The sequence below is a fragment of the Pangasianodon hypophthalmus genome, chromosome 26 (assembly GCF_027358585.1).
Source record: "Pangasianodon hypophthalmus isolate fPanHyp1 chromosome 26, fPanHyp1.pri, whole genome shotgun sequence".
Taxonomy (NCBI): Eukaryota; Metazoa; Chordata; class Actinopteri; order Siluriformes; family Pangasiidae; genus Pangasianodon; species Pangasianodon hypophthalmus.
This window is the reverse complement of record NC_069735.1, coordinates 4,466,978-4,488,472: the sequence shown is the minus strand read 5'-3', so window position 1 is coordinate 4,488,472 and position 21,495 is coordinate 4,466,978. Positions and strand designations below refer to the sequence as shown.

The 21,495-nt window shown below is 39.8% G+C and overlaps 1 protein-coding gene across 1 annotated transcript; it reads right to left on the bottom strand.

The window, feature by feature from the left end:
- Positions 1 to 2,767: 2,767 nt before the first annotated feature.
- ndfip2 (Nedd4 family interacting protein 2) lies at positions 2,768 to 19,786 on the bottom strand. Its single transcript, XM_026929162.3, has 8 exons — positions 19,518 to 19,786; positions 16,343 to 16,502; positions 10,947 to 11,077; positions 10,730 to 10,817; positions 10,533 to 10,657; positions 9,999 to 10,065; positions 9,630 to 9,735; positions 2,768 to 3,791 (listed from the first exon to the last, which is right to left on the bottom strand). Exons 1-7 carry the CDS (start codon positions 19,545 to 19,547, stop codon positions 9,632 to 9,634), a joined length of 705 nt encoding a protein of 234 aa, XP_026784963.1. The 5' UTR covers positions 19,548 to 19,786; the 3' UTR covers positions 2,768 to 3,791; positions 9,630 to 9,631.
- Positions 19,787 to 21,495: the final 1,709 nt, after the last annotated feature.

Below are 21,495 nucleotides of genomic sequence, written 5' to 3'. Positions count from 1 at the left end.
TCTGAGCTAAATTTTTTGAGGATTTCTCTTAATTGTCCTCCCGATCCTAGTCGCCATTGTGCTCTTCTTGGGACGAACCAGGACTTTCTACTAGGAGCTGTTCACATCCTCGGAATTATGCGTTTCTATACGCCAAAATAAATCCATGTGAGATGATGTTGTTGACAACTGCAAAATACATAATTACAACATTAAATCACATTTTTATGCTATTGCTAAATATTGAAGAACCCAGAAAACGCATCAGGTAACAGCAGTATGAAAAATTAAACAATATTTTTAAAATATAAAATTAATAATTGCATCTCTTTTTCCTTTTTTTAGAGCAGTAATAGCTTTCATTGAAAATGAAAGGGCATTACCAGGAGTACTTAAATCAGGCACTGCCTGTTTCCGCATGAAGTTGCAACGGTCATGTGGTACAAGTCAGAGCTCTCCGAAAATTCCTAGTTTACAAGTTGTAATTACGAATTCTACGAGGACGTGAACGCTGTTTACAAGTCGAAATCTCGTAATTACAAAAGGTGCCATATTCTAAATATTTCATCTCATATTCATTGTTTGAATTCAAACTCAAATTGTATTCAGTGTATAACAAAAACAAATGAAAGGGACAGTATATTCACAATATTTTTTAATATTTTTGAGTCCCAGGGGCAGGGCTATCAGTGCCTGGGCTTTCCCAGATTTCTAACAATCTTTTTTTGTGTAAGTATTGAGATGCATTAAAAATTACATTCAGGCTCTGTAGGCTGAGACTGGATTTTGGGCTACTTTCTGATGACATGTCTTTTAAAAAAAATCAGTAGTTAGGGAAAAATCTAACAAAAGACACAATATATGCTATAATACAATATAAGTCCATACTGAACTGGCGCTATTGTAAAAATCAACTTGTTCCACTTGAAATGTATTCACGTAATGTGCCATTCACTTCAATACTCATACATCCACTGCCATTCATAAGTATAATACATTAACATAGTATTAACACTGTTGTCGTCTGCAGGTCTTCAGTACTGTCAGAGGAAACTTCAGAAGAAGACGAATCAGGAGAGGAGCCCAGACAAGAGGAACTAAGGGAAGTGGCTTGCTCCACTTGTGTGTCAGGGAGAGCTTCATCATCCGAGTAGCCTCAGGGTCATCAGGGTAGGCCAACCTCGGCATCTTCCTTGCTTTTGGGTGGGAGATGGTGATGTTGTACATGACTGCGTTCATTAAAATATAAGAAAATGCACAAAAGAAATAGTGTTGAATAATCCACAGTAACAGCTGCTGGTTCAAGAACTTAACTTTGTGTAGATGAGTTTGAAGGTTTGGAGTATGTACTTTTGTGGTTGACCATGGCAGTCAGCATGTCCCAGAATGTTTTCCCCCCAAACTCCATGTGATTCCACTGTCATTAAATGCTTATTAATCTCATAACACACTGACCTGCCTACATACACTATATGGCCAGAAGTATGTGGACACCCAAATACTGAAAAATCCCTTTACAAAATCATGGGCATTGAGTTGTTCCCCCTTTGCTGCTACACTGTATGGCCAAAAGTTTGTGGACACCTGACCATCACACCCATATGTGGGCCTTCCCCAAACTGTTGCCACAAAGTGGAAAGCACACAATTGTATTGAATGTGTTTGTATACTATCGCATTACAAATTCCCTTCATTGGAACTAAGCGGCTCAAACCTGTTCCAGCATAAGGCCCCCGTGCACAAATTGAGGTCCATGAAGACATGGGGTGTCAAGGTGGGAGTGAAAGAACTTGAGTGGCCTGCACAAAGCCCTGACCCCAACACCAATGCACACCTTTGGGATGAGTTGGAACGCCAACTGCACCCTCCTCGCCCCAACATCAGTGCCTGACCTCACTAATGCTCGTGTGGCTGAATGGGCACAAATCCGCAGAGGTTTTACTACCCATGGACTGACAGATGGACTGACAGAAAGATGGCAAAAAAATCTTAACTAGCCATGGGCCTTGGGTTCCTGAACCTGAACATGCAAATAAGATCGCTGTATGAAGAAAAACTATTTCAGACATTTGACCTTCCTGTGACCTTGAACCTGTTTGGATCTTCAGTTCATTTGCTGGTTACAATGATAATTCCACATATTCTTGACGTATCATGCTAATGGGAACATCAGACAGACGCACAGACAGATGGAACCATGGACAACCTGAAACCATAATGGCTCCACCACCTAGTGGTTTTAAAAAGTTTAAAGTTTAAACTTAAACTTTTTAAAGTTAAAGCTTCGTTTAAAAACAAAAGCAGGGGAGAATCTCCCAGAAAATGGATTCAAAAACAGGAACATCAGCAGAATCCTGGATGACAGTTTACAGTTATGCTGACTTTATCTTTTGTCTAACCCTTTCTCTAAACTTCATGGTGTAGGTGACAACCCAGGACACATTACAAACAGAACTGAAACACTCCACAAAGTATCTCCACACTTTAAAGAAAATATTACAGCCAGGGCTATATTTACAGTAGCATACTGCTAATCACAGAGACAAAAAAAAAAATTAAAGAAAAGGTGAGACTAGGCCAAATCTTAAATCAATTAATAAATATGCCAAGGACTCCAGCTGCAGTACACAATATATAGTGCAGTGTGTGATTCAGGACGTAGCCCCTGACTTTGAGATCCAGTTAAAGCCACCAGATGTTTGTTGGAATGTTACTGGCATATTGCAAGATAACATATACACAGTTGTTTTTAAAGGGACAACAAAAAACAAAAGTAAATGTAAACAGCTTGTAAGCATTTTGATAGGTTTTATTTCATTATTCAGTTTAAAATGGCGCAGCTGCGTGTTATAACCATGCACTGAGCTATGCTATTAATCATCCGCTATTGCTGATTGAACAGTTGCCGCATTTAAGCGGTTTACATTTCCTACACTAATCTAATCCCTGTTCACAGTTTGAGGAAATTTACACATTAATATTTAATCAATAAAAAATCTAATATCAAGAAAGTGCAAAAAAAGGAATATTTGAGATTCGCACTTCCAGCCTTATCTTAACGACGCTAATCTATAATGAAACATGAGAATATTAATTAGCTAAACGCAAACCTCCTTAAAGTAGACAGGGTTATGATTAAACCAATGAAATGGACAGGAAGCGGAACTGAACATTTTCAAAAACTTCTCAAATCCTTTCCATTTGATTGGCTGTTTCATGTAACTAACCACAACACAGTTAAATAAAATTCCCACAAGCTCTTCAATACAATTAAGCAAACAACAGCATTAGAAACTTCTCAGAAAATGTGCAAAAAATATCGTACATCAGCATGAAGTTTGACCTTATCATTACTTAAACAATTAAATTATCAAGCACATGTTAATACTGCAGTAAAATTTGCCAAGGTCCTTAATTCAAAAAGTGCTAATGATCAACAAATCACTGTTCACATTTAAATTAAGAAAATTGCATAGGACATCTTGGCTGCATATTTTTGAGGGTTTTTGTTCATTTTTTTTTTTTATTTGTCTGCGTGCAGTTTGTAGATCGTCATTCAACAGTAAATATTTTCCCAAACTAGCAAACTTCATTATTAAACTACATGGAATTTTGGCAAACAACATCGGTATTAGGGATGAAATTAGGATTTGATGAAGCTCGAGTGGCTTTAATAAGGGGGCAGGGTTTTGCAGAGCTCCTTATTGTCCTCTCTCTCGCTCCTTTTCTCCATGTCCTTTCACACTGCATCCACTTCCTGTTCTTGTTCAACAAGTTACATATCAGCAGGAGGAATGTTCAGGGAAGTGATCCTGAAAAACATAGAGAGGGACAGGTAAAGAGAGAAACAGAGACAAAGAGAAATAAAGAGACAGAGACAGAGAGAAAGACAAGTAGAGAGAGACAGAGAGAAACAGGTAGAAAGACATTGAGACAGGGAGGGAGAGAGAGAGAGAAACGTTAGGATGTCACTATTTTAGGCTGTTTTATTTGTGGAGCAAAGAACACATCAAACCTCACTTAAGTTAACAGCCATGCACAGGCTACACATTCAATTTGCAGCTTCAATGTATTTTTAGGTTACACTGTTAACAACGAAAGTAAATAAATCTGTGCAATAAATGTGCAAAATAATAAATCTGTATCATATTATACTATTATCATACCAAACATTGACATGCTTGTGGAGAGTGCACTGCGTTTGGCGAACCTCCTAACAGTTTAATGATAGGTGGAGGATGTGATGTGTACAGCAGAAGCTGGGAGTTTTCTTTCCCCGTGTTCAACTCCAGCCGCACTGAGCTGCCATATGCGTCTGATCTGACTCTAAACTAGCCCAGTGTGATCAGTGACATGCAACCCGCAGCTCTGAAAGTGCTCTTTCACACAGAGGTGATCACAATGGAATTCACTGCCACAGTGCAAGGATTTTATTCTCAATATTATTTAGCTTTAAAAGACAACAAAAATAACTGTTTTGAATTAGTAACTTATTCTTTGAGAGCTGGAACTAAAATTGATAGTTGAAGTTCATTAAAGTAAAACAAAATTAAAAAAAAAAAAAAAGACTTTTCCCAGCTTAGTACAGTTGACTGTTGACGGCTTAACCTGTTTTTAAATATTTTAAATCAATTTTCACTAATAAAGTTGCTTTTTTTTTTTTAACTGCCCACCTCCAGTCTGTGTAACCACTGATATGGACATATCATATACAGTCCCCTCTAAAAGTATTTTTGCCAGTTCTTTTGTTTTGGCTATACACTGAAGACATTTAGGTTTGAGATCAAAAGATGAATATGAGATGACATTTAATTTCCTGATATTTACACCTAGATGTGTTAAACACCTTAGAACATGTCACCTCTGATGTCCCAATTTTAGGTGAGCAAAAGTATTGGAGCAGATTGTGTTAAAATAAAACTCATTATATAAGAAAGCTCTTAGTGCTGCTAGATCAATGTATCTCTCCACCCTAATTGAAGATAACAGAAATAATCCTAGATTCTTATTTAATACTGTAGCAAAATTAACTAGGAATAAGACCACAATAGAAACACGCACACAATCATTATATAGCAGCGATGACTTCATGAATTTTTTCAATGGTAAAATTGAAAATATCAGGCTAGAAATTCAGACTATTAATTTAAAACCGGACAGTTCTATAACTAACCCTGTAGATGATAATATGATAATATTAGATAAACAACTACAACGCTTTAGTCCCCTTGAAGAGACTGAACTAATTTCACTAATTTCATCATCAAAATCATCAACCTGTATGCTAGATCCTTTACCTACTTGTTTCCTCAAACAGATAATTCCTGAAACAATCAAACCTCTTTTAAAGATAATCAATTCTTCCCTTAGCATTGGCTATGTACCTAAATCTTTTAAATTAGCAGTTATCAAGCCACTGATTAAAAAACCTGACCTCAATCCCTGTCAACTGTCCAACTACAGGCCAATATCAAACCTCCCCTTTATTTCCAAGGTCCTTGAAAAGGTTGTAGCACAGCAGCTATGCTCATACTTACATAGGAATAACATTCATGAAATGTATCAGTCAGGATTTAGGCCTCATCATAGCACAGAGACAGCACTGGTAAAAGTTGTAAATGACTTACTACTGGCCTCTGATCAGGGTTGTGTCTCCTTGCTGGTGCTGCTTGACCTTAGTGCAGCTTTTGATACCATTGATCATGCTATTCTCCTCAATAGACTAGAAAATGTAGTAGGCATTAAGGGAACAGCCCTTTCCTGGCTCAGGTCTTATTTGACTGATCGTTATCAGTTTGTAAACGTAAATGGTGACTTCTCTTCTCATGCTAAGGTAAAGTTTGGTGTTCCGCAAGGCTCTGTTTTAGGCCCACTGCTCTTTTCTTTATATATGCTACCTCTGGGCAAAATTATTCGTAAGCATGGTATTAGCTTCCACTGTTACGCTGATGACACACAGTTGTATGTTTCAGCAAAGCCAGATGACAGACACCAGCTTAATAAAGTTGAGGAATGTGTAAAAGACATTAGAAACTGGATGCTTATTAACTTTCTCTTACTTAATTCTGACAAGACAGAAGTACTTGTACTAGGACCACATGCAGCTAGAAGTAAGCTTTCTGATTACATAATAACTCTGGATGACCTTTCCGTTTCATCATGTGCAGCAGTAAAAGACCTTGGTGTGATTATCGACTCTAGTCTTTCTTTTGAAGCTCATGTAGATAATATAACTAGGATTGCTTTCTTTCATCTCAGAAATATTGCTAAAATAAGAAATATATTGTCGCTACACGATGCAGAAAAATTAGTTCATGCTTTTGTTACCTCTAGGTTGGATTATTGTAATGCCTTACTGTCTGGATGTTCCAGTAGATGCATAAACAAGCTCCAGTTAGTCCAGAATGCAGCAGCGAGAGTCCTTACTAGAACCAGAAGATATGACCACATCACCCCTATCTTATCCACACTGCATTGGCTCCCAATCAAATTTCGTATTGATTATAAAATACTACTATTGACCTATAAAGCACTAAATGGTCTCGCGCCACAGTACCTGAGCGAACTTTTGGTCTTTTATGATCCGTCACGCCTACTCAGATCAAAAGATGCAGGCTATTTGTTGGTACCTCGAATAATGCGGGCTACAGCTGGGGGTAGAGCTTTCTCATACAAAGCCCCACAGTTATGGAACAGCCTTCCACTTAGTGTTCGGGGCTCAGACACAGTCTCAGTGTTTAAGTCTAGGCTGAAAACATATTTGTTTAGTCAAGCCTTTTGTGAATAGTTTTCTTAGGTACAGGGGCAGGTCTGGAGGGTTTCACAGGCATAGAGTGTTGTGGTGAAATGGGATGTTTGGATGCTGTCGCCCCCCCACTCTCACACGTTCACTCAGGTTTGTCGACGGTGGAGTGGCTGGCTGCCTTATGTCCCAGGGTGCCCTCATGTCTGTGTTAGCTTCTGGCTCTCCCTTTCAGTTATGCTGTCATAGCTAGTCTTGCCGGAGTCCCTGCTTGCACTCTGCATGCAAAGTACATCGTGCTTAACCATTAGAGGACAAAAGCTCACCTAACAATCTCTTCCTTTCTCTCCATCTCTCTCTCTCCCTCACTCTCTGTCGAGCTACACATGCTACTTCTGAGATGCCAATGATGCCAGTGATCCTGACCCCTTCTGCTCCTCCTCGCTGCCTGACCCATCCTGATGCCCTACTTCTGGTTGGAGTTCTCATCGGTTGAGTTCGCTCGCTGCTGCTGGGGGTGGCCCCATATGGACTGCCTGAAGAACTGTTTGGATTGCTGGGGATGGTGCCACCTGGGGGCTGTGGAGATGGCTTGGGGATCACATATGGGGAGCTGTACTGTAATGGCTTGGGACTGCGATTGCTGTAGTGGCTTTGGGGCTGCAGTTGCCACGAGCAGCTTCGTACTCAGGACTCCATCAGTGGACAGTGGATAGATTTTAACCAGCCGGACCTCTTGCAAATACTGCGATGAATTTATTGGTTGCACAATTGCACTATTTGTCCATATAGTACACAATAGAAGGGATTTATTTATAATTGCACTATCCGTTGCACCCAGATGAGGATGGGTTCCCTTTTGAGCCTGGTTCCTCTCAAGGTTTCTTCCTCATATCATCTCGGGGAGTTTTTCCTTGCCACCGTCGCCACTGGCTTGCTCATTAGGGATAAATTCACAGTGATAAATTTAAATATTTACAATATATTTTTGTGAATCCATTTATTTCTGTAAAGCTGCTTTGTGACAATGTCCATTGTTAAAAGCGCTATACAAATAAAATAAAATTGAGAAAATTGAGAAATATTTAACAAATAATATTTGGAGGCTTATCCCTTGCTTGCAATAACTGCATCAAACTGGTGACCCAGTGATATCACCTAACTGTTGCATTCTTTTTTTTTGATGCTTTTCCAGGGCTGTATCACAGCTTCTTTCAGTTGTTGTTTGTTTTGGGGGGTTTCTCCCTTTACTCTCCTCTTCAGGAGAATAAATGCATGCTCAACTGGGTTAACGCCTGGTGATCGACTTGGCCAGTCTAAAATGTTACACTTTTTCCCCCTGATGAATCCCTTTGTTCTGTTTACAGTGTGTTTTGAGTCATTGCCTTGCTGTATGATGAAGTTCCTCCCAATTAGATTGGATGCATTTCTCTGTATATTGGTAGACAGAATGTTTCTGTAGATTTATAAATTAATTATGCTGCTACCATCATGAGTTACACCATCAAATAAAACTAGTGATCCTGTTCCAGAAGCAGCCATGCAAGCCCAAGCCATGACACTCCCTCCACCATGAGCAGATCTTTTCTTTCTCTACACTTCGGCCTTTCTATCACTTTGGTAGAGATTAATCTTGGTTCCAGAACTTTTGTGGCTCATTGCTGTATCTCTTTGCCACTTCCAATTTAGCCTTCTGATTCTTACAGTTGATGGTTTGCATCTTGTGGTATAGCCTCTATATTCTGCTCTCGAAGTCTTCTTCGAACGATGGATTGTGCTACCTTCACCCGTGGAGGTTATTGGTGATGTCACTGACTGTTGTTTTTGGGTTTATCTTCACAACTCTCACAATGTTTCTGTCATCAACTGCTGTTGTTTTCCCTGGCCAACCTTTTTGATGTCTGGTTACTACTACACCAGTGGTTTCTTTCTTTTTCAGGAAATTCCAAATTGTTGTATTGACTATGCCCGATGCTTGTGAAGTGGCTCTGATCAATTTTCCCTCTTTTCGCAGCTTTAAAATAGCTTGCTTTTCTCCCACAGACAGCTCTCTGGTCTTCATGTTGGTTTATCCTTTTTAACAACAAAAGCAGTCTTCACAGGCAGAACCCAGGGCTCAAGAGTAGATTTGCAGAGCTATTAATTGTTTAAACAATCAATCTAAGAGGGCACGCCAACAAGGAACATCTGTCAGTCATGTTCCAATATTTTTTGATCATTTGAAAATGGGTGGATTCAAACAAAAGGTGCCATGTTTTAAGTTGTTTAACACATTTAGATGTAAATATCACAGAATAAAAGCTGAAATTCTGATCTATTGTCTCATTTCATCTTTTGATCTCAAACCCAAATGTCTCCAGTGTATAAGAAAAACAAAAGAACTTGCCTTGCCATTTCAATACTTTTGGAGGAGACTGTATATATATTATATATATATATATATATATATATATATATATATATCCCTCTCAGCTTTTAATAATTAGAATGTCCTTAATGTTTTTGTTGCCAATAGTGTAGCCTAACACTGTAGCCTGTGCATAGCTGTTAAGTCAAGTGCAATTTGACATCTTCTAAAATTAGAGCCTAAAATTAGCGATGTCATTAAACAGTTTTTGCTTTAACTATGGAAAAGACAACTTGTTGAGTATTCAACTATTTTTTAAAATTACTGGTCAACTAATAAAAATTTGTAGTCTTACAACCCCTAAAATATACTATTACACTGTTTACGCCACTGCACTCTTATGTTATCTATATCGTGAGAGAGTTAACGGTAAACACTAATTCCTTATACCATATGTGCTTACCTTAAATGTACCATGCTGCATTGCAAATGTCATTGGTTTTTCTCTAAATCAAAATAAAAACATTAAATGTGTGTGCGCATGTGAGTGTGTATACACACTTTTAATAGAGGAAGAAGAAGCGAGCTCTCTGTGTGCTGGCGATTGCCTCAGACATGTTCCTCACTTTCAGGTAGTTCACAAAACCTTTAAAGAACAGCAGGAGACCTGCACACACACACACACACACACGCATACACCCACATACACATACACATACACACACACACAGTTAGGTCACTGCATGAGAAATTCACCTCTAAATGACATTTATATTATAGTTATATATAATTTGATGATTTATTAAGTTTTTTGTTTTTATACCCAATAATAAGATATATTAAGATATTTAATGTTTACACTATCAGCCTCCTAAAGGATGAAATAAGAAAAATAATAAACAACAACAACAATAATAAACAATAAATTACCCAGAACCAGAAATATCCACCAGAGCCAGTACTGTCCGTTAACGTACCCGGTGAAATAATCAGAAAACTGAAAGAACAAAATAAACCCCATCAACACTCTGCTCACTGAAAACACCACACAGAGCAGTGCATTATGGGTACTCAGTACATACATTAAATACTTCCTACTGTGGTGTATTGTGGGATTCATTAGAGTAGGTGTGTTTTCCTCTGGGATGGATAAATAAACATTTATTACACATAGAACAGGCGTAAATGCAGCACAGTTCACTTTAGTGCAGAATAAACACAGCTCTTTATTATAAGTTCTTTATTTCAGTTCTAGCTTTCTTATTGGTGAGAGATGAGGTGACCCTAGAGGCCACGCATTTTATCTGGAACACACACTCACTACATGTGAATATCAACGTGGTGCGTGTTTCTTAGCAAACTCACTTATATATGTAGTAAAATATTTTTTAAAAATTTTGAAAATCTTTGCCTGTTTGCATTTGACAAATTGTGTGTGTGTGTGTGTATGTGTGAGTGTTTTACCCTGACGATGAGGATCCACTTGATGAGTGACAGGCCGAATCCACAAATTGCTCCGTAACGGCCGGCAATGGTGTTAGTGAGACAGAAGGACAAGCAGAAACCAATCCAGTTAAACAGGAAGGCCACTGCAGAGACACACACACAGTGAGCAAATATAATGATTAAAGAAAAACACACACACACACACACAAACTCACTGAAAAAGGCCAGCATAAAGATGCCATCGTTTCCGACACGCAGCTGATCAACATCACTGAAATCATCTCGTGGAGGAAAATCCTCATCCTGAGAGAGATTGGAGAGAAAGACAGCGAAAGAGAGAGACGGGGGAGAAAGAGAGAGAGATATTATTGGATAAGTATAAAGCATGTATGTGTGTGGGTGTGTGTGTGTGTTAGAGTGGGTGTATCTCACTCGTGGTATGCTGTCGCCGGTCGAGGCTGCAAGTTCAGCTGCTTTGGCTTTCTCGACTTCATCGTAGGTGGGGAGTGATGTGGCCACGCTGTAGGGGGGTGGAACAGGAAAATCCCCTTGAAACACATGCTCTGTGGACACACACACGTACACATACAGTTTCAGTATCCGAAGTAGGTCACAGTGTTCCACAGTGAACTGTAGAGAGTCTTTTATATTCCACTGAATGGATAATATTAGAAAATGCCCCACTCATATGATACAATCAAGGAACATGAAGGAGAACTGCGCTGGTCCTGATCATCATGCTCCATAAACTCAAAAGTCCGCAACAATCAAGATCAAATTAAACTGTTTTGTGTATACTTTTATAATAAATTATTATTATACACTATATGGCCAAAAGTATTTGGACACCTGACACGCACACCCATATGTGCACTTTCGCCAAACTGTTGCCATAAAGTTCGAAGAACACAATTGTCTAAAATGTCTTTGTATGTTGTAGCATAGAAAGACTGAAGACTGAAAGACTGAAGACTGCCCTTCACTGAAACCAAGGGGGCCTAGCCCAGATTTGTTTGAGTATGACAGTTCCCCTGTGCACAAAGCAAGGTCCATGAAGACACGGTTTGCCAAGGTTAGAGTGGAAGAACTCAAGTGGCCTGCTCAGAGCCCTGACCTCAATCCCACCGAACACCTTTGTGATGAACTGGAACGCCAACTACACCCCAGGCCTCCTCGCCGAACAGCAATGCCTGATGTCATCAATGATCTTGTGGCCACGCTCCAAAATCTAGTGGAAAGCCTTCCCAGAAGAGTGGAGGTTGTTATAAGAGCAAAGGGGTGGGGAACTCCATATTAATGCCCATGGTTTTACAATGGGATGTGCAACAAGCACATACGGGTGTAATGGTCAGGTGTCCGCATACTTTTGGCCAAATAGTGTACAAATGTCACATTCCCACAGTTGTCATAGTTTCATTTAGAATTTTTCCCTAGGCTTGTGTGAAATAATGATTTTACCATTTCCAGATCTACAGTATCCAGTGACGTTTAATCCAACTGTATTATATTAGAAGACCTATCAACCTTTACAAATTTTGGGTAAGAGCTCCGAAATTTAACATCACTATTCCAAGTTATCACTCAAAAATATGCCAAAAGAGCAGACTTTTTCCCCCAATAAAATAGAAGATGGGCCAATCGACCAATGAATATGAAATGATTTGTCCAACCCCCTTCCACCTATCTCACATGCTATCAACTAGTCTCATGGGGCATCTTCATTTCCTATCAAGGTAAATGGAGAACAATTAATGTGAAATAAAATGTATGTTTGATGTAGCTAACATTAGACAAGTACAGAGTTAGCATCAGTTAGCAATATTTATTATGGATGCCACTGAAAAACCAAAAATGGTCAGATCTACTCTCTTGGTTTTGATTGAAAGAAGAGAAAAGATTCTGGCCTAAAAAGATTTAATAGGACTACATTTAGGTATCGAAGATAACACGTCACAAATAATGCTAATTGTGATGATAACTTTAAAAAAGTGATTAAATATGCTGTTTTTTTTTTTACTGGTGCTCTCTCCCGCTTTGAAACACTTTTGAGACATTTTCAGAGCTGAAAAGTGAAATTGTCAGCTATGTTGACATTAGTAAAAGAATTATATTAAAATGGGATGGTGGAAATGCTCGTATTCCTGTCTTTCTTTAGGTTATTGGTTCTGGACGCGTAAAAAACGGAAAGAATTACATGCTGAGGTTAAAACACCTTCTCCTAAGTTCTCCAGTCCAGCAGTGTGTTTAAACCATGGCCTTGAGAACAGTGTTGATAGTGAGTGTAGCTCAGCTACGTCAGGGACAGAACACTGTGATCTGCTCTAATAAGTTATTAACTTATTTACAGTTCAGTTCAGGAGTTTAGAGTGACTTTTATCTTTCAGCAGCCATGCTTGGTAGAAGTCTTAGCACAGAAAGCTAAGATTTGTGTTGAATGTCATGAAAGAAGCATTTAAAAGTCTGCAGTACAAAAGTATAAAGCTGTACCCTAAGCACTAAAATTTATAGTGTGCTTAAAAAACTTAGGATTTCTTTGGACTTTTTGGATCAAAGTTATGATATATAATAACTCCGATCACAAGCAGGAGATTCCGCCACACCAAACAAGCATGGTGGTGCTGAACGGACAGCGCCAATTCAGCACCACCATTATGGGCAGCCAAGGCACACATGGTGGGGGCGTGGAAGCTGATAAAGAGACAGGGTTGGCAGAGCATGATTACCCCAGCTGCTCTCACAATCCTGAGCTTCCCGGTGAGCATAAAAGATGGGCATGCACAGAGAGAGGCAGGTAGTTCATGGCACACTACTAGCACTGTCTCTCTTATCCCCTTTTTTTTCCAGATTCCAGAAACAAGCCACTGCCACCGCCACTCTTCTGAGCGCATTCCTCAAAATCCCCCTCACATATGCCCAACCAGCCACAACCCCTGCACCCTCACAAAACTCGCCACCATCTGCCCCTCTGCCTTCACCTTTTTGTAAATAAATACATCCCATTGTTTTTTTTTTTTTTGCACTTATTCCTGTGCCTCTGTGTGGCTGTGTTCTGTTCTGCCCTGCTCCAGCACTCGACGTCACACTGGTGGAGAATGGAGGCAGTGAACACCCCAAGCACCAGTTTAAAACAAAATTAATAGTAATTTATGGAGATTATGGATACCCTGCTGCAACACCTTTTAGAAACTAGCCTTCACCAACAGGCAGCCACCCAGGAGCTGGCACGGGGCCTGCAGAATGAATGTGCCCAAGTGCTAGCCCCTTTCTTGTCAGGGGTGGCCCAGTGTATTATGAATTATTCCCAGCGAACGATAGAAACTATGATCTGGTGAAGGCTGAGGTCCTAGCTCAGTGCGGGCTATCCCCCTATGCCACAGCTGGTGAATTTTATAAATGGCGGTTTAAAGAGGGGTCACCCTCCGGCAGCAGATGGACACCCTCATGCGTATTGTCAAAAGGTGGCTGCAGCCCGAGCAATTAACGGCCAACCAAGTGGTTGAGAGGATGGTTATTCGGGGGCTCCCCCAAGAGGAAAGGAAAACAGTTAGCACATGGGCCTCAATGAACCCCAGGGAGATAGTGGATGTCCTGGAACAGGCCCTCTCCACACTCACCATGGGGAGAGACCAACGGAGGCAGTTCCCCCTGAACTAGCTGTGAGATTTTCCAAAACCTTGAGCCGGGGACCAAAAAAGGGAAGAAAATGAGGGACCCACAATGGCAACCCGGCTATACAACCCCCATGAGGAGCCCATTCCCATGGAGCCCAAATTCCTGGGCTTCATTCTGCCAACAAAAACCTGGCTGGCAGGGTGAAAAATAGGAGCCGATATTCAACATTTTTCTGATTATTGGAATTGGAACTTGAACTTGTTTCTCTACCAATAAAAGCACTTTGTTATGCATATGCATATCTGACGCAACCACGATCACAAAAACAAATTTCTGTAGTCTGGCCCAAAGTACTGCTCACAGCTTTAGTGGATTGCTTGAAATGTGGATGAAGCATAGAGTACAACCAACCAAAACTTCTGTAGTCTGTCTCTATGTCCCACCCATAGCACTACTGGATTGGTAGAAATGTGGACCATGTGTCGAGTAAATCCAATCAAACATTCTTTTTGGTGTTTGTCAGAAATGCTGGAATGAAAGAGTGCCTGCATTCGCTTCCGCAGTGAGAGGAAAGGTAAGAAATATTGAGATTGTACAATCCAGCTGTCGAAAAGCACAATACACTTGGTAATATAATTTCGCTCACTCACTCTCACTCACCTTGAAATGACTGTTGTCAGTATACTTTTCATACTGTTTTTTGTTTAAAGCACTTTATTTTTATAATGCTCTAATATTAAAGATTATGTTCATTTTATGTTTTATAATGCTTTAATATTAAAGACATTACGTTCATTTAAATTATGAGTAAGAGTTGCATTCTTGTAACTTTTCACACTACAAACACGTAAATGAAAATTGGCCCCAAATATCGGTTATCAATTTCCTTACTAATAATCTGTATTCATCCTGGAAAAAAATATCGGTCGACCCCTAATGAAAAGGTACCACCTGGGACTCCCTTGGTGAACCCATGGCTGGAAGGGGTCCCTGCACAGGCTCTGTTAGATACTGGAAGCATGGTTACCTTAGCCCGACTTTCTGTGTTCCCTCGGGCTGCTCAGACTAGCGGGTTCCTCATCGTTTCCTGCATTCACGGGGATGTGAGAGAGGTGTTTACGGCTGAAGTCCGGATGGGGAACCAAAATTGGCCGCTGCTAATTGGTCTAATGCCTAACTTACCTGTGCCTCTGCTTATCGGAAGGGATTGCCCAGGCTTCTCCACTCCTCTGTCCTGCTCTCAGAAGACCCACAAGCCCAGAAAGGTTTTCCAAAGGCAGCCTCCAAAGGGCAGAGCCACCCGTACCATCTATCTAGCCCAGGAGGAAGTAAAACAGTGCAGACAGCAGAGTCTCACACACCAAATAACTCCATTTTTCTTTATCAACAGGCAGCTCAGGAGGGTACATTTAGCCAAGAACAAAAGGAGGATGACTGGCTGAAGCACTGGTGGGAACAATAACTGGAGATAGAGAGGGAGCACGCCCACCTGAGCAGAGCCCTTCCCGCCGCCTACTTCCTCATAAAAGGGGTGGGGCTCCTCTACTATCTGAGAGAGCATTGTTGCCAAATGTTGGATCTCCTGGTGGTACCCTGTTCCAAGACTGTTACCCTAATGCACCTAGCCCATGAGATGGGATGGCGGGGGTTGGTGGTAGGGTGACGACGGGCCATCCCACCCCAATGACAATGAGCAGATCACCCCACACCAAACGAGCGTGGTAGTGCTGAATGGACAGCACCAATTCAGCACCACTGTTATGGATGGCCGAAGTACACATGGTGGGGGCACAGAAGCTATGGGGTGTGATAAAGAGACACGGCTGGCAGAGAATGATTAGCTCAGCTGTTCCTGCTCTCCCGAGCAAACCAGGGAGCATAAAAGATGGCATGCAGATCCTGGGATGCTACTAACACTGTCTCTCTTATCCCCATTTTTTCCAGATTCCACGTACTCCTGTGCCTCTGTGTGGTTGTGTTCTGCCCTGCTTCAGCTCTCGACACACCAAAGCCTATTAGCCTATTTGATGGGTTACTCAAATTAATCCAAAACACAGTTACTCAAAAATCAGTTAAATATAATAATTTTTATAAAATAAATTTGTACTTGAGGGAGACTGTAAAATTTATTTTACAGGTAAAGGCCCTAGCTTCAAAACAGTTTGGTGTATTATAATGAAAGAAGTTTGGAATAGTGAATAGTTTCGAGAACATACCCGGAGTGGCTGTAGCTCCTAACGCCAAGCTGGCGTAAGAGGGGGGCGGAACCTCGCTATCTGATGCCATGGCGACAGGGTTGTTAGCTGCGGCAGCCTGGGAGGAAGTGGAAGGCTCTTCGGCAAGGTTTGTTTCAGAGGGGTCATCCTCATTGTGCAACTGAAAACAACGATAGATGTTTGAGTGAGAAACACCAAGCAGTGGTATTTCATTGGTTAAAGCTTTTGGCTATTAATCAAAAGGTTGTGAGTTCAAATCCCACCACTGCTAAACTACCATGGTTGGGTCCTTGTGCACCATCCTCAACTGCTTAAACAAAATAAATGATCTGAAGAGGAGTCTAAAGAATCCATGTGTGTACTACTTCTACATTTTCATAAAATACTGTGCTACTTTGAAGCTCTGAGGGTACAAAGCTTGTCTACTACAATAGTTAACTAGGAGTTAACTACAATGACTGGGACTAAAAGACATCTGCTGTTCCTTTAATGCTACACTTACAAAGTTTGTATCTTGAGATTTGTACTATGTTCCTGCTGCTAATGAGAACGCTCGACGTGTAAAACAGATATGGATACAAGGTTGATTTTTCTGGCTCAAGGGAACACATGACGTCTCAGCTGATAGTGTTTGTAAACAGTGTAGATCACACTACACTGAGAGAACCGTAACCAGAGAACCGTGGTAATGAAACAGGGATAATACAGGGATAACACAGGGATATGTGGTCAACCCTCCATCAGCAGTTGCACCCTCATTACAGCTTACTACTTTCTATAAAAAGGTTTGAGGGAACTCCACTATTTTATATTTTCCTTTTTCTGTAGAGAATGCAACAGTGAAAAATGCAATCCTATGGCAATATACCACCCCACTCTATCCCCCAATAAACCTCACTCTGGGTCAATAACCTCAGCAGTGCCTAGGTAAGTACTGTGTACTGAGTGTTTATGTAATACAAGTAGTTTGAAACACAACCCAAGCTGACCTTTAGGACTTCATAGCCAACACTTAATGATGAAATAACACATTTCCGTGGTCCAGTACAGAATAATTTGTGTGTGATTTGGCAGAAGATTTTATAACCCATAAGCACAGGTCAAGGCGTAACATTTTAAAAGCCAGTAATCCCTGCAGAGACTTCCCAATAAAACCACTGCAGGTCTACTGAGCACATGAAAAGTATTAAATATGAAACATATTAAAAACCAGATAATTCTTGGAGAGGAGTTTCAGAGATTCCCTTCCTGTAATTCTGTGGTTCATTTAATCTCAGGCTCAGGGTTAACATTACAACCTATAAATAATCATCTGGTCTGCATCCACACTGATACTGGTATCTGTCCTTGTACTCATAGTCAAACTATGTGTCGTAACTGTGCTCATAGTCAAACTGTGTCATTTTTCAAAAGCTATCTGGACATATTTCATAATTAATGAACAAAGTAAAGCAAAAATATCAGAAGGAGGAACTACAGAATCTTCCTACAACTCAAAGTACTATCAATATTATTCTAATAATATTATTACTAATATTCTACTATATTAATATATTATTTAAAAAAAGTTTCAAAAATCCATTCAGCATTTAGTTTTTCAGTCAACAAAAACCATGTATTTTTTCAGTGAACAAAATTGCATAACTGTAAAACAAACAAATGCACACACACACACACACACACAAGATCTATAATACTGAACCACACACATCAAATCTTCTTGTCTGAAGCAATAGTTGTGAATTAATTACACAGATATTCTTAGCACTAAAGTGTGTGTGTGAGTGTGTGTGTGTGTGTGTGTGTGTGTGACAGTGTGTGTGTGTGTGAGAATGATTTGAGCTTGTCTATTTTTATCTGTGAAACAGTGTAATGTCTGTGAGTTACACACTTCTGAATTTCCCTCATCACACTTTTGCATTTGATGACGACAGACTTGATGGTTTATCAGTTTATCAGTCAGTCAGCAATGCTTCTCAGAAAACTGATAAGAATCTCAGAGCAACTTGTGCACAAACATCACTTCCGCATTAGTCACAGACATGCAACTGACAGTATTTTCGATACATCGAAATGCCACAAAACCTGCTTTTCAAATCCTATTACATTAATTATGGGTTCCCTCTAACCCCTAACCTGGAGGAATCCCATGTTGACATGTGGGAAGAACATGTCAAACTCCACACAGACATTAACCCAAGCTCAGGATTTAACTAAGGACCCCTTGCTAATAATAATTTTAAAAAATGCCGATTGATCCTCTCAACCCTATACACACTCCAACACTCATTAGAGCTTTGTATTACGAGGTCACAATTCATAAAGTCATTATAACATTAGAACAATACACAATAAGATGTTAATTACTGATCAAACATGAAACAGGTGGCAAAAAGAATAAATGTGATGGAATTTATTTTGCAATATTAATACCATGTGTTTATATCACTCTAATGTCAATCCATTAATACACCCCTATGTATATGATACACACATCTACAAACACCTATTCCAAACAATACATACAAACATCTATACACACCTATTCTCTGCTACCGGAGGTAATACTACACAACTGTTACAACCAAATGAGAAGATAACATTCAACACGCAGGTTATTAAACATACACTTCATTAGAGCACTATTCAACTACATAGAGAGTAGAGATTTATATGGAGTTATGGTATTTAATCTGATAATAATAAATAAAATAATTACAACTATTTTACTCTACGGAAAAGGCCGTGTAATCTGGAACGCGGAAGTTGGCGCTGGCCGAATCCCAACTGGCTCTATACACCCTACACATGGGCACTAACCCTAGGACTTTAAATAATGAATTTTGCGCCCTGTGTGAACAATAAACAAACAATAAACAAACAGACAAACAAATAAATAAGATTCCATAGCCTTCCCTTCTCCGACCCTATTGGTAAGTGCTGTAAATAGGGTACGAAATAATAGCTGTCACACCTACGTTGTGCACTAGATATCCATTTGAGATTCAGCCAGTGACTTTAGCAGCTGTGCTATCTGAAAACAACAACACGGCCTTGGCTGAGTAAAAGTCTGGCGAACCTCATTAAATCTATACAAATATAGCATTCGTATTCTTAAATTATTTATAATTATTATTTTAAATGTTTGGTTAATAAGTTTTGCTAGCTGACTTACCACTTGATAGCGGCTAACCGCTGACTCCATTTTAATTTTTCACAGCCGTTACTAGAAAAAAATCACAAAAAAATAACGCTAAATAACTTTAGTTGTCGAAATGTAAACAGCTAACGGGATAGTTTTGTTGAAAACGAAGGGTATATATTGCCCCCATTTACAACAAATCCAGTTTAAACAGTGTTTTGGTACTAAGCTCTAGAAAGACATCCGCCTGCTCACACAACGGCAAAGCACAGAGCGAGTGGGAGTGGGGTTGCCAGATTGAAAGCAGAGTAGACCAAATGTTTCCAACTCTTTTCAGAGGAAAGAAGCTAACGTGTGGTCAAAAGTAGGTAGAAGTCGCTAGATGGCGTCGTAGAATTATTTGCATATTCACTGCTTTATCGTGATCATTTTTTGCATATAAAATTATAGAATAGAATAGAGTTATGTCAGAATACAAAATAATAGACTATAAATTTCTTTGATGAATGGATATTGTCACAAAGCAGATTTACAGAAAAATATAAATTCTGGATATAAATTTTAAATTTATGTATTTATCCCTAATGAGCAAGCCAGAGGCAACAGTGGCAAGGAAAAACTCTGGGAGACAATATGAGGAAGAAACCTTGAGAGGTACCAGACTCAAAAAGGAATCCGTCCTCATCTGGGTCACACCGGAAAGTGCAATTGTGATTTAAAAAAAGAGAAACACAGATTATTAGGTATGCTTACTGTCATGGTTAAAGACAATGTACATTGTGTGCAGAGTGCAAGCAGAGACTAAAAGGGAGAGCCAGAAGGTAACACAGACATGAGGCTGCCCTGAGACATAAAGCAGCCAGCCACTCCACCGTCAACAAACCTGAGTGAACTCATGAGAGTGGGAGGCGACAGCATCCAAACATCCCAGTCCACCAAAACACAATATGCCTGTGAACTCTCCAGATCTGCTTCCCTCCTACCAAAGAAAAAAATATTAACAAAATGCTTGACTTACCAAATATGTTTTCAGCCTAGACTTAAACAGACTGTGTCTGAATCCCGAACACTAAGTGGAAGGCCTTCACTATTCAAGGTACCAACAAAGAGCCTGCACATTTTGATCTAAGTAGGTGTGGTAGATCATAAAAGACCTGAAGTTCACTCAGGTACTGCAGCATGAGACCATTCAGTGTTTTATAGGTCAATAGTAGTATTTTACAAACAATGCGAAATTTGATTGAGAGCCAATTCAGTGTGGATAAGATTGGGGTGATGTGGTCATATCTTCTGGTTCTAGTAGGGACTCTGCTGCTGCATTCTGAACTAACTGGAGCTTGTTTATGCACCTACTGGAACATCCGGCCAGTAAGGCATTACAATAATCTAACCTAGCAGTAACAAATGCATGAACTAGTTTTTCTGCATCATGTAGTGACATCATATTTCTTATCTTAGCAATATTTCTGAGATGAAAGAAGGCCATCCTAGTAAAATTACCTACATGAGCTTCAAATGAAAGACTGGAGTCAATAATCACACCAAGGTCTTTACTGCTGCACATGATGAAACAGAACGGCCATCCAGAGTTACTATGTAATCAGAAAGCTTACTTCTAGCTGCATGTAGTCCTAAGTATTTCTGTTTTGTCAGAATTCAATAGAAGGAAACTGATAAGCATCCAGTGTCTAATGTCCTTTACACATTCCTCAAATTTATTAAGCTGGTGTCTCTCATCTGGCTTTGCTGAAACATACAACCGTGTGTCATCAGCATAAAAGTGGAAGCTAATACTATGTTTATGAATAATTTTACCCAGAGGTAGCGTATATTAAAAAAAAGCAGTGGGCCTAAAACAGAACCTTGTTGAACACCAAACTTTACCTTAGTATGCATAGAAAAGTCACCATTTACATCTACAAACTGATGAATAGTGTAAAGTGCTTTGTAGAACTGCTAAGGTTAAAAGGTGCTGTATAAGTGCAGACCATTTACCATCTCCTTCCATGCT